Source organism: Poromitra crassiceps, assembly GCF_964638095.1.
Source record: "Poromitra crassiceps genome assembly, chromosome: 17".
NCBI classification, from domain to species: domain Eukaryota; kingdom Metazoa; phylum Chordata; class Actinopteri; order Beryciformes; family Melamphaidae; genus Poromitra; species Poromitra crassiceps.
In genome coordinates this window covers 2824204-2838117 of record NC_139635.1, presented here as the reverse complement: position 1 = coordinate 2838117, position 13914 = coordinate 2824204, and the positions used below count along the sequence as shown (strand labels likewise).

The following is a 13914-nucleotide window of genomic DNA, read 5'->3' as shown; positions in this document are numbered from 1 at the left end:
AGAGATCAGGAAACCATGATCTTGAGATCAATAACCAGCATGTTTGAGGAGCTGTACCATGTGTGCTACCTGAAGACTACAGCAGGCAGTGTGAGATGTGTGTTACCTGAAGAGTGAAGATTATAGCAGACAGTGTACCATGTGTGTTACCTGAAGACTATAGCAGGCAGTGTGAGTGAGTGAGAAAAGGATCAAATATTGGTGGTTAAGACTGAATAATGACATCACAACTGTTAATTTAAAATGAGTTATTCCTCTAAACCTGCCTTCAAATGCCCAAAATTCTTCGTTCGGCCCCCAGCCCTCGGCCCTCAGCAAAATGTGGCCCTTGGTGAAAAGTAATTGGGGAGCCCTGCTGTAGTAGGTCCTGGGGTGGGGTTTGGTGGGTGTTGTTGTATTCTATTGTATTGTTTTGTACTGTATTTTGTCCTTGTCTTTGCACGTGTGTATTGTATTTTAAATGATGTATAAATAAAAACATTTGATAAAAAAATAACTTGTTATATAAGGATTTTTCGAAATGTCTATGGAGAAAATGAATGGAGAATGCACTTCTGGAGCAAGAAAAGTCACATGACTGTTGAGCTCTATAGCAGGCAGTGTAGCATGTGTGTTACCTGAACACTATAGCACAGTGGTGCCCAATTTGGGGCCCGCGGGCCAAGTTGGGCCCACGCTCCTTTTTTTTTTGGCCCGCCACGGATTTGGGGGTGAATTTTTTTTTTTTTTTTTGCAGGCCAGGCCACTGGGCAGTTGCCCGACGTGCCACGATTATGCAGTCCGCGCCTGAATGGAGATGTCGGGACTCTTCTATCTACGATTAACGTTAATTTTGTACAGCTGGTATTCTCTCTCCCCGACTCTATCACACGGGTGTGAGGCATTGCTATCTGAGGATTGATTGCTCCTGATTGGTTGGCTGAATCACCTGGTTGGGGGGTGAGCTCTGATATTTGATCCCTCCCCAGTCACTGGCTTTACACCAGCTCAGCAAGATGGACAGATCATCATCACGGCAGTGGCACACTGACAAAAGAAAGTTTAGGACGGAGTGGCAAGACGAGTATTTTTTTACCGAAGTAAATTCAACAGCGGTTTGTCTCATTTGCAGACAGAGAGTGGCTGTTTTGAAAGAGTACAATATACGTCGCCACTACGAAACTGATTTTCAAAGTACCTTGAGGATTTTTCAAGTTGTGAATTAAGTCAAATTTCTCTCTTGATTACAAAGGTGGAAAATACAACTGTTTTTAGCTGGGTGTTTACTGATTAAATGTTTAAGCTCCCCACAAATGCAGATGTTTTTTTAAATATATATATATATATATATATATATATATATATATATATATATATATATATATATATATATTATTATTATATTGAAATGTTATTTTAGATTTAGAATGTTAATTTTCTATAAAACACAATACATTTTAATGTAATTCCACAACGTTTATTTTTGGCCCTCGGCCCTCCACCCAGATTGAGTTTTGGCCCTTCATGGGAAATAATTTGGGCACCGCTGCTGTAGCAGGCAGTGTAGCATGTGTTACCTGAACACTATAGCAGACAGTGTAGTGTGTGTGTTACCTGAACACTATAGCAGACAGTGTAGCATGTGCGTTACCTGAACACTATAGCAGACAGTGTAGCGTGTGTGTTACCTGAACACTATAGCAGACAGTGTAGCGTGAGTGTTACCTGAACACTATAGCAGACAGTGTAGCGTGTGCGTTACCTGAACACTATAGCAGACAGTGTAGCATGTGTGTTACCTGAACACTATAGCAGACAGTGTAGCGTGTGTGTTACCTGAACACTATAGCAGACAGTGTAGCGTTTGTGTTACCTGAACACTATAGCAGACAGTGTAGCATGTGCGTTACCTGAACACTATAGCAGACAGTGTAGCGTGTGTGTTACCTGAACACTATAGCAGGCAGTGTAGCATGTGTGTTACCTGAACACTATAGCAGACAGTGTAGCATGTGTTACCTGAACACTATAGCAGACAGTGTAGCATGTGTTACCTGAACACTATAGCAGACAGTGTAGCGTGTGTGTTACCTGAACACTATAGCAGACAGTGTAGCGTGTGTGTTACCTGAACACTATAGCAGACAGTGTAGCGTGTGTGTTACCTGAACACTATAGCAGACAGTGTAGCATGTTACCTGAACACTATAGCAGGCAGTGTAGCATGTGTGTTACCTGAACACTATAGCAGACAGTGTAGCATGTGTGTTACCTGAACACTATAGCAGGCAGTGTAGCATGTGTGTTACCTGAACACTATAGCAGACAGTGTAGCATGTGTGTTACCTGAACACTATAGCAGACAGTGTAGCGTGTGTTACCTGAACACGATAGCAGACAGTGTAGCATGTGTGTTAGCTGAACACTATAGCAGACAGTGTAGCGTGTGTGTTACCTGAACACTATAGCAGACAGTGTAGCATGTGTGTTACCTGAACACTATAGCAGACAGTGTAGCGTGTGTGTTACCTGAACACTATAGCAGACAGTGTAGCATGTGTGTTACCTGAACACTATAGCAGACAGTGTTAGGGCTGTCACTTTTCATTCGAAATTCGAATGCAACTTCGAATGTGGGGGAGGGGTTCGTGTTCGATATGTAAATTGACTGTTCGATTTTTATTTTTTATTTTTTATGAACCAAAATTTACCCAACTGCTGCTTGCTGGTAATGTTAATCCCATGTCAGAAAAAGTCTCCAGATTTGTCGCGTTAGTCTCTTCTGAGAAAGATTGTCTCCAGGGTCTGAAAAGTTGTCTCGAGTTGGATGCAGCCAAGTTTGTGAGGCAGTGTTGTGACTGTGAGCGTCCAAGGTAACACGTCGGGCTGATGCCCGGTGGCCTGCAGTGGGTTGCACCAGCTGTGCGTAAGTTGAAACGTAAGCTAGTTTGAACGTAAAGTCTCACTAAGTCCGAGTTTACGCACTACTAAAAATATTTGGGTTGCACCAAGTGAAATAGTTACAACGTAGGCATAAGTTAGAACTTAAAATTTACACCTACGTCTTAGTAGGTGTAAAGTCCTCCGTAAAATAGCAGTTGGCACGGATTGCAACTTGGCACCGTGGCGCATCGTTGTTTTGCGTCCGCAACGCGCTCTCCGTGATAAATTACACCCTTTGATATTTATGACTCACGCTTTTGTTTCCCACAAGCTGCAGCACTGCATACAAATTAAAATAACCGCAACAATTTAGTGAGGCAGGATGGTGGTATAGCCTACAATACTGATGAAGAGCTCACAGATAAACGTTAACAGTAATATGAACCTAAACGAACGTTACTCAATAACGTTCTCATTTGATTAGTGTTGATGAAATATGAAAGCACTAATTTGCGGTGGGCAACATGTCCTGTTTTCACTCCACTTACTTAAACAACCGTAAATAAACAAAGTTTCCACCGTGCTTTTCACTGATTGGTCACAGATAGGCTACTGTACACGTCATTGTCTGCGACACTATTTTGGTTAGTATGGACTTTAGGGTCTACTAGTTAAGATGTACCTTACGTCTCCGTGGTGCAACCAAACAAAGACACAACTTTAGTGTTAAACTAACTAGTTTGAACGTAGCAGTTAGTGTGGACTTTACACCCTAACTTAAGACAGAACTTATGTTCAGCTGGTGCAACAGGCTGCTGGACTGAAAAAAAAAAAAAAAATATATATATATATATATATTTTTTTTAATTAACCAAAAAACTTCGAATATATTCGAACGAATTTCGGGCAATTAAAGTTCGTTCGAATTTTATTTTGGGAAAAAGTGACAGCCCTGGACAGTGTAGCATGTGTGTTACCTGAACACTATAGCAGGCAGTGTAGCATGTGTGTTACCTGAACACTATAGCAGACAGTGTAGCATGTGTGTTACCTGAACACTATAGCAGACAGTGTAGCATGTGTGTTACCTGAACACTATAGCAGACAGTGTAGCATGTGTGTTACCTGAAGACTATAGCAGACAGTGTAGCATGTGTGTTACCTGAACACTATAGCAGACAGTGTAGCATGTGTGTTACCTGGAAGACTATAGCAGGCAGGGTGGTCTGGTAGTAGCCGTCCTGGTCAGCCTCAGGCTCGGTGTCTTTCTGCCAGTCCTTCTTGTCTGTTTCCAAGGCCTTACGCAGCCAACCCGTTATGTTAGACTGCAGAGGAGGACAGCAACAGCAAAACAGACTAACTTTGGTTCATGATCCAGAAAGGTATGTAGCACTTTCATGCCAGAGTAACCTCGTTATTGTCTAGGGATTTTCCGATCGATCGGCCAGCGATTGGATTCGGACAATTTTCAGCCAAAATATGAGATCGGACAATTCCGATGCTGCTTTATATTTGCCGATTGCCAAAACCGACTGATGCAAAACATGTGAGCCATTTCTAGGCGCAGTTGTGGTCAATGGTCGCATGCAAACACAGCTAAAACATCTCAACAGTGTCATTATAGTGAGGCAGATACAACACATGCCAGGATCAAATACCTTGTGGGAGAAGCAACAAGCAATCCTTGCAGCCAGGGCCCAAAATTAGAGCCCGCCACCCGCCAATGGCGGGCATATTTTAGCTTTGGCGAGTTAGGTTTGGCGTCTCCCAAAATAGTCGTCATGTGTCCACCTAGCATCTTTTTCCGACTGTTAAACGCTGGGAGGGCGCTGGGGAGCGCTGACCCCAGCGCACAATATACAAGGAAGCAGTCTGAAACTAACGTTAGTTCAGTGCGGTAGTATAACATGAGTGGTTCCTGAGGCTGTTCCATTCTAGCTCTCCCATATAGGCTACCAAACGTGACTCTGGAATGAAATGCAGTCGTCAATTTAGCGGAGGTAAATTGACAGCCTAACGTCGGGCGAATCAATCAATGAATCAATCGCTCGCACTTGTTGCCGACACTCGTATGATACAGTATATATGAGGAGATAATAGTTATCATGTGTGTTTTGGCTGGCTAACACAAGTGCTTTGTGAGACTGTTTCACATGGCTCTCCCGTATAGGCTACCAAACATGACTCAGTCTGGAATGGAATGCAGTCGTCAATTTAGCGGAGGTAAAAAGCATCTTTTAACCTCGGATAAACTGACAGCCTACATCGGGCGAATGAATCAATTGTTGCCAAGCTCGTATGATGAGGAGATGAATCAAAATGCTTACCACCAATAAAGCCGAAGGGGAGCCGAGAACGAGTGCAGGAGAGCTAACGCAGGTGCCAGGTGTGAATGGGAGAGAAAGGTCCGTAGCCCAAGTTGTGCGCTGTCGTGTCTGCACTGAGACTGTCGCAGTTATTACTTTTAGCTGCGTTGTTTTTTTTACAACAATTTAAGCTCAAGATTGACTTGACATGTATTGATAATATTGACTTGACATTGACATGTATTGATTAATCAAGCATCAATCAATATATTAAAATAATTTGCTTCAAATTTTAATCTGGCCTCTTATTTAAGTGTGTATTCTTCAACGTATAAAAGTTCTGAGCCGTAATACCTTATCTACTTGAAATGTACTGAAAACATGGATATATGTGACACAAAAATGCGTTTTTTTTTGGGCTGATAAGAAATATGCCTGGCCGGTGGGTCAAAAAGTAAATTTCGGGCCCTGCTTGCAGCTCTCTTTTCGCATGTAAAACGGCATAGCTGTGGGCGGATACAATTCTGCTCACTCACTCACACACTTTAATACACAGTATTATTGCGTATTTTTGTAGTATGTCTGGCTACGTTAGCAATGCCATAGCGTCCACATGACCTTGGGTCCACATGCCTGTGCTGAATGTCGGTCGAGTGGTTAACGTTATATGCCAGTTTTATCTGACTCAGCCGCCCTACATACAACCATATTTTCATTTACTCGATTAAAATACTGCCAAACTGCGCTGGCTTTATGAGATGCCATCTCCCTTCCGCTCGGTAGGCTCTCGATTTATCTGTTGTCTATTGTTGATGCCTGAAAGGAACTAGCGCAGGTTTCTTTATATCCGGGCATTCGAGGAGGGTGCCTACAGTAGTGGCTGGTGGCAGAGCTCTGGCTGGTGGCTGGTAAGGACACAACGCTCACGCCCGCATTGTTGATTATTATGATAATTTAATTATGCGTTTAACCGTCTAGTATTTCTCGTGCCGACTAGTGAGGGAGTGGGCGTTTAAACGTTTAACCGACTAGTCGTCGGCATCCCGAATTAGTAGTATGACTGTATTAGTATTGGTTTGTGTGATACTTACTGTGAAGGTCTGAACGTATTTACTGAGTAGCTCGTCCACCACCTCCTGAGGCAGCAGAGGCTCCAGATGGTTGATGTCACACTCTGAACGAAGCTCTGGATGACCCATCATCTCCTCGCTGAAACACACACACACACACACACACACACACACACACACACACACACACACACACACACACACACACACACACACACACACACACACACACACACACACAGGATTAGCCACAGCAGATTAGATCACATGCGATTCCGAATACTGGATGACCAGTGGGACCAAATGCTGGACCTGGTCCACTCAGCTTCCATGTGTGCCAGGCATGGCTTATTACAGTGTAAGGTTCTCTTCAGAGAACACTATATAAGTGCTTCAGAGTACACTATATAAATGCCAGATTGGCAAAAATGTACCCGGGTAGCACTGACTACGTTTACATGCACACAATATTCCGGTGTTTGCCCATATTCGGAAAATGTTCCCGTTTACATGCAGCCGTAGCTCGCCCTCGCCGACATGTGAGGGAGGGGTGGAGAGAGAGAGATGCAGTTAGGTAGAGTTTTTCTGTTGAGAATAAACAGAGCAGTGCTATTCTTACCAGCATCACTTTGTCCATTTCAGGAGCTTGCTGCTGGAAAGTTTGGCGTTGCGATTATATACACATCCAAGTCTTTCATAAAAAGTAGGCTAGTAGCCTACGTTATTACCTCGCAGGCTCGCAAGCACTTTGGACTTCCGTGGGCAACCAAACGATGTTTCTCATCTCCTCCCGATCAGAAATGTGAGCTTTTCTGTTCGCATGCCAGAGATGACAGATTATAATAATTATATCGCCTCTTCTAGCGCTTTCTAGCACACATCAGTTGACCACAAACATGCAACATGCGTCGCAAACTGCGGTAAAAGCCCTGATTGAGACACATATTCCGAATGCGCTGCATATAGGGATGCATCGATTATAAATTTTGATGTACGATTATAGTCTGAGAAAAAACCACGATTATCACGGTTTCACGATTATTGTTATGGACGTATAAAAATCACATGAGCATTCTTTAAATAGAGGTTTTATTGTATTTCCCCCACAATCTTAACAGTTGCTGCCTTCGGATTAAAAAAAGAAGAAAGGGCAGATGTACTCAGATGTGGCTCTGACCTAATCAAATCTAACTGACATCACTATTGTGAACATAAAACAAACAACATTTCTGATATATGATTGTTTTAGTAAAGTGTATCACTCAATAGTCAATACAAAAAATATTTTATTATTATTTTATAGAAGCGAAAGTCTATAGCTGCTTAGTCTGCAGAAAAAACACAAAAGGCATAGTAACTTATTGGCATCTTACTGGCAACTAAATGGGCCGTCTGAATTTTGCATTGGGGTCAGTTCTATTGAAGTGATGATGGGGCAGGCATGGAAAGCCTCACTATAAGCCATCATGTGTCGTTTCACTTTTTACTGGAAAATGCTCCCTCTAGATTAAAGAAAGGACACTCTGTGGTGTTGACTGGTGTTTGGTATGTAAATGTGCGCATTTGTTTTCGTTGTCTCAGTCAGATCATGACTGCCAAGCAGCTAGCTACGTTAGCTTCACGTTATTAGGCCTACATGTAACGTTAGCGGGTTGCTTTTGGAGTTGACACAAACCCTTGATGTTTCTTTTTGTGTAAAGCATGAGGTTCTCTATGGTTTACGCCAGCTCTGGGAGCATGAAGTGCTTTAAATGCGGGGATGTTTGGTCACAACGAGCTCGAGGACCGCTGCCTGTTGAACTATGTACGCTAGGCCATGGCCAGCTAGCTAACATTAGCCACAACAGCTAACGTTAACGTCATTGACTGTATGTTAACGGTAAACAAATCCGCTGCCTCCTCCCCATGTTTGGTTTAACGTAACACCAGCTCAGACTTTCCCCTAATCTCAGAAACCTTGCGGGACATGTATTGCAACATTTATTTTGGTGCTGGCGTCCATGGCTAGGCTACCGACTGACTACTACTGGGAGACATGGCAGCTGCCTGTGTTTGGTGCCTCCGCTAAATAGTCCGTGCGGGAAACGAAGCGAGAGAGACAGGTTCTTCACGGGAGTTTTAAACTGACGAACTGTTGTGAAACAAAACACTCGGTGTAGCGGAGCCTCTGCGGTTATATAACCGTGACGTTTTAAATCGTGGTTAACACGTTGAGTGCCATAGCCGAGATATCTCGTCTTACATAATCCAACGGTTAAGTGCCATAGACGAGCTATCTCGTCTTACATAAACATTTTTTTTTTTTGACGGTGGGACATCAATCAAGTGAGGTCTCCAGACCATAGTTCAAGCAGAAGGCCACTCACGCGTAATCCGATCTCAACGTGGTCAAAAATCCTAGTATGACGTCTGCTATGACGTCAAACATGACGTCAGTTAATCCTCATATATATAGCAAGGGTTCTACGTCACCTCTCTCTCTCTGGCCGATCATAGCAGCAGCAGCCCACGGCAGTCCATCTCCCTTGAAGCCGGCCTCCGAAGCGTTGTTTTGCACCAGATCCGCAGACCGAATCAGCACCCACAAGCCTTCTCTACCCGTGGATATTCCCATTCCTGGCATGTCGAGTCCAGTCATCGGTCCCCTGTCCCGGAGCGGCCACGGAGCGTACTTGCCTTCCGAGGTGTCTGACGAAGACGTTGGCGAAGCGACCGGACCACAGGCTGCCAACATAGCCCCCCGCGCGCCACTGCGACGGCCCCGGTAGGAGAGCAGAAGACGAAGCGCCGCGCCGCGGACGCCCAAGAACGCGTGCGAGCGTGCCGGAGGGAGAGGCCGATCGGCGCGGACGTGCGAGAGGCCGCGGGCGAAGACCAGTAGAGGCAGCCGCCCCGAGAGCCGGGAGCCGCTGGGGAAATGCAGGCCGCGGGGCCGCCGCGAGACGCCACGTACTTCCTGGTCGCACTGACCTCCAGGCCGCCGGGCAGATTCACGGTGATTGACGGGAACCGGCTTGGAGAAGCGCTGAAGCCGGAGCGCCGTGGCATCTCGGGCACTCTGGGCAGACCGAAAGGTCCATGGGGCGAACGGTTCATTCTGGCAGCAACAGCTGAAATGTAGTGCAATTTGCTTTCCCTTCCAAATCCAGCGACGTAAAATAATCCATTCACGAAAAGAATAAGCACTCCCAGGAATTCATGGACGATAAAAGTTTAACGTTACATGCAGTCAAGCAGAAAGTCGCACTCGGCAGTAAAACTCGCATCCATGTAACATTAACCCATCGGGTGTCCTGTTCTTTCTGTCACGAAGACTATAATCCACCAGATCACATGACGTTTTTCATCAAGTCTTTAATCCACCGTCACACTTCAGGACATCCTCTTAATCCAAAACAGAGTGTGAAAAGTAGCTGTCTCTCTCCTCGTTGTGGTGTTTGTGAAACGGAGGTTCACGGTAACCAGAGACCTTTTATCGTAAAGATGCGACAGCACACAGACAATCCGCCATTTTGGAGACTAAGCTTCTGCCCCAGCAAGGAGCCGTATTTCAGGCCAAAATGGCCGCAGCGCCGTTTTCAAAAAGGCACTATATACTCTTGCCTTCTCATTCTCAATTATCTTTGCTGTTACACGCAGCTGAGTTCGTTTATTTTCCACCTCTGGGTCCCCAGTGACCCCATGTGACTGATGGTGACTGATAAATTAAATTAGGAAGCTTCTGTGATGATGACAATGATAATTTCTTAACTTTAGCCGATCTGAGGGGGTTTATTTGAACAACAATCTTAAAAAAACAACTCCACTATCACCCCCCTTCCTGGAGCCCGACGACACCTTCATAATACCAGACTCGCCGTGTGGGGACACTGCGAAATACGAATCCGGTACATAAACGGACTCGATCCGGATCCCCTCCCTCTGATGGACCTGTGCAGGCGCTCCGTGCGGGCGGCTCTAGGAAGGGACCGCCTGAGCGGAATCCACGGACTGCCCCTGCCCGCCTCTCTCAAGAGCTACCTGCTCTACCAAGGACGAGGTTGACGACCACAGCACACCGAGCATACCCCGGAGGACCAGTCACCCGTGGACGCGAAAGGACCCATGAGGAAAGTATCAGTACTTCAGCATTTAAACGGGCAATCTACCAGTCCAGTAAAATCAATTCAATAAAAAAAAAAAAAAACTTTATTAGTCCCGCAAAGGGCAATTTAAGGCATGAATACTGCAAACAAGCTGTACTCTGTACACATCCAAAAACAATACAAAAAACAAGACAATACAATAAATGACACTGATAAAGCAAGATCCCTGATTACAGTGTATCCAACACCACAAAGGAATATAGGTGTCACATCAATACAAATTAATTTCAGTCAATACAATCCAAGTGCATATTAGACTTGTTCAAGGGTTCAAATCAAAAGGTCAAGGTACAGACCTAGTCTAGATAAACTGACCACTTCTCGTACTGTGGCTGTTCACCAGTCGAATGGCCTCTGGAACCAAACCAAACTTCCTTCTGCTTGTTTCACAGGCAGGCTGTCTAAAGCGCTTTCCTGATGGCATTAAGTCAAAACAGACATGAAGGACATGCGTGGAGTCATTGATTACCTCGTGCGCTTGGCCTGTGATCTGACTATTCTACCCAGCGGGCATCTCAGCCTGCCTATCTCCGACGCCCAAGCGGAAATCGCTTCTGGCAAATGGCCAGCGGGAGTCACAATAATAATAATAATTATAATAATAATAATTACAACAATAATAACAATAACCACGCAAGGGGCCATTCTAACACCCCTGGCCCACGGAGCTTGTCTGAGCATCAGCTAGAATGAGTGTTACTGCATAACTTCGGACCAAAGCCAGACGGCCCAGGGAATGCTGACGTCTTTCCGTGTTAAGCTACCCGGTCTTAATACACCACCTCCTGTTCTTAACGAATTTCAACACAACATAGCATAGAATAACTAGTAAATGCGCTAGAAGCAAAAAATAAGTGGAATGTCTAAGTAGCAAAATACAAAACACGTCAGGTAAGTATACATTCCGTGTCAATTATCATTATTGCACCCGGGACTATATTAAGTCGGCTTGCCCTATACGCCACACGTGGCTCAGCCAGGCACAGTTAACCTATCGGCTGGCTCAGTCTCAGGGAGACTGAGCGTCTCCGAGGTGCTCTTTAAGAAAGGCATTAAATAGACTAATGGCCACAGGCAGGAATGATTTCCTGTGCCTCTCCGTACTGCATCTAGGTGGAATCAGTCTCTCACTGAACGTACTCCTGCGTTCGACTAGCACGCCGTGGAGTGGGCGCGAGTCATTGTTCACGATGGAGCGTAGCCTGGACAACGTTCTCTTCTCTGACACCGCAGCCAGAGAGCCCCGCTGCCCCAGCACACAATAGCATACAGGAAGGCACTAGCCCCCTTCTGCCCTTTCTCGTTCATGGCTCACTACGTCAAGCTCAGGCCTCGGACCGGCCCCTCGGCTCCCCTGCTCCTCATCGCACCCTGTCACCACACGACAAGATCCCGGTTCACCCTGCACCTCAAGCAGACGCTCCAGCAATGCAACCCCCGACGAAGGACTACTCCAGCCACTCCTTCAGGATCGGAGCGACCACCTCGGCCGCCGAGCAAGGAGTGCCCTCCGCCTCCCTCCAGCAAACGGGCTGCTGGCCCTCATCGGCACATCGTCATCGCCCGGAAACAATTCCCCCTTCTGCCCCTTCTCGTCCATGGCTCACTACGTCAGGCTCAGGCCTCGGACCGGCCCCTCGGCCCCCCTGTTCCTCATCGCACCTTGTCACCACATGACAAGATCCTGGTTCACCCTGCACCTCAGGCAAACGCTCCAGCAATGCAACCTCCCGACAAAGAACTACTCCAGCCACTCCTTCAGGATCGGAGCGGCCACCTCGGCCGCCGAGCAAGGAGTGTCCTCCGCCTCCCTCCAGCAAATGGGCCGCTGGTCGTCATCGGCATTCTCCAGCTACATCCGCCCGGAGCAGGCGGCCATACTGGCGGCCCAAAGAACCCTCCTCCCTTAAATCGGTGAGCATGGCAACAAACAATGTCCCGGACTTCCGTGCCGATGAAGAAAATGTCTCGTTGGTGGTGGCTCCCCGAAAGCACGGCGCCAGCAAGGCGCAGTAAACTCCCCGGCTCATTTTTTGGGGGGGAAAGAGAAAGAGAGAGCAGAAAGTCAGGGTAGTCGCGCCAAGGCAGCCAAGTAGGCCAAGCCGGGAAGCGCCAAGCTAAATTCTAATGTACCAAGATCGAAGGCCCGACCGAGTTGGGAGCGCCGGCCGCAAATAGCCGTTAGCCGCTAAAAGGTCGAAGGCCGGAAAAGTACAATCGCGAAGCGCCAAGGCGGCCAGGTAGGCTAAGCTGGGAAGCGCTATCGCGAGGTGCCCGACCGAGTTGGGAGCGCCAGCCGCAAATAGCTGTAAGTCGCTAAAAAGGTCGAAGGCAGGAAAAGTACAATCGTGAAGCGCCAAGGCAGCCAGGTAGGCTAAGCTGGGAAGCGCTATCGCGAGGTGCCCGACCGAGTTGGGAGCGCCAGCCGCAAATAGCTGTAAGTCGCAAAAAAGGTCGAAGGCAGGAAAAGCAAGATCGAAGGCCCGACCAAGTTGGGAGCGCCAGCCGCAAATAGCTGTAAGTCGCTAAAAAGGTCGAAGGCCGGAAAGTATGATCGCGAAGCGCCAAGGCGGCCAGGTAGGCCAAGCTGGGAAGCGCTATCGCGAGGTGCCCGACCGAGTTGGGAGCGCCAGCCGCAAATAGCTGTAAGTCGCTAAAAAGGTCGAAGGCAGGAAAAGTACAATCGTGAAGCGCCAAGGCGGCCAGGTAGGCTAAGCTGGGAAGCGCTATCGCGAGGTGCCCGACCGAGTTGGGAGCGCCAGCCGCAAATAGCTGTAAGTCGCTAAAAAGGTCGAAGGCAGGAAAAGCAAGATCGAAGGCCCGACCAAGTTGGGAGCGCCAGCCGCAAATAGCTGTAAGTCGCTAAAAAGGTCGAAGGCCGGAAAGTACGATCGCGAAGCGCCAAGGCGGCCAGGTAGGCCAAGCTGGGAAGCGCTATCGCGAGGTGCCCGACCGAGTTGGGAGCGCCAGCCGCAAATAGCTGTAAGTCGCTAAAAAGGTCGAAGGCCGGAATAGTGCAATCAACTACTGGCGCCTGCAGATCTCAATTAACCTCCGGTAATCAGATCTTCCTTTTGGGGGATCTCCTAGCCCATGCAGGCGCCCTCCTCTGCCTCAAGAGCAGCGCCACTGGCCAATGGAGTCAAGCGCCAAAGCATTTGCCATGCACGCCGATTGCTAAATAAAGTTTGTCTAATCCTACCAACTGGCCTCTCCTGATTGAAGTGAGGTCTCCAGACCATAGTTCAAGCAGAAGGCCACTCACGCGTAATCCGATCTCAACGTGGTCAAAAATCCTAGTATGACGTCTGCTATGACGTCAAACATGACGTCAGTTAATCCTCATATATATAGCAAGGGTTCTACGTCACCTCTCTCTCTCTGGCCGATCATAGCAGCAGCAGCCCACGGCAGTCCATCTCCCTTGAAGCCGGCCTCCGAAGCGTTGTTTTGCCCCACCCACCTCCCCAGTCCACCACCAACGAGTCTTGACTCCCGATCCCCCACGGGGGGGGGATCTCCTAGCCCATG

At 47.2% G+C, this 13914-nt stretch overlaps 1 protein-coding gene across 1 annotated transcript in view; it reads right to left on the bottom strand.

Annotated features, from left to right (window-relative positions):
* The window catches only part of exoc3 (exocyst complex component 3), a 90929-nt gene that overhangs the window by 33934 nt on the left and 43081 nt on the right, over positions 1–13914 (bottom strand). The window contains exons 8-9 of the mRNA XM_083653897.1: positions 6260–6377; positions 4062–4187 (exon numbers count right to left, since the gene is read on the bottom strand). Of these exons, the coding sequence (XP_083510023.1) occupies positions 4062–4187; positions 6260–6377 (244 nt within the window). The remainder of the gene's footprint in view (positions 1–4061; positions 4188–6259; positions 6378–13914) is intronic.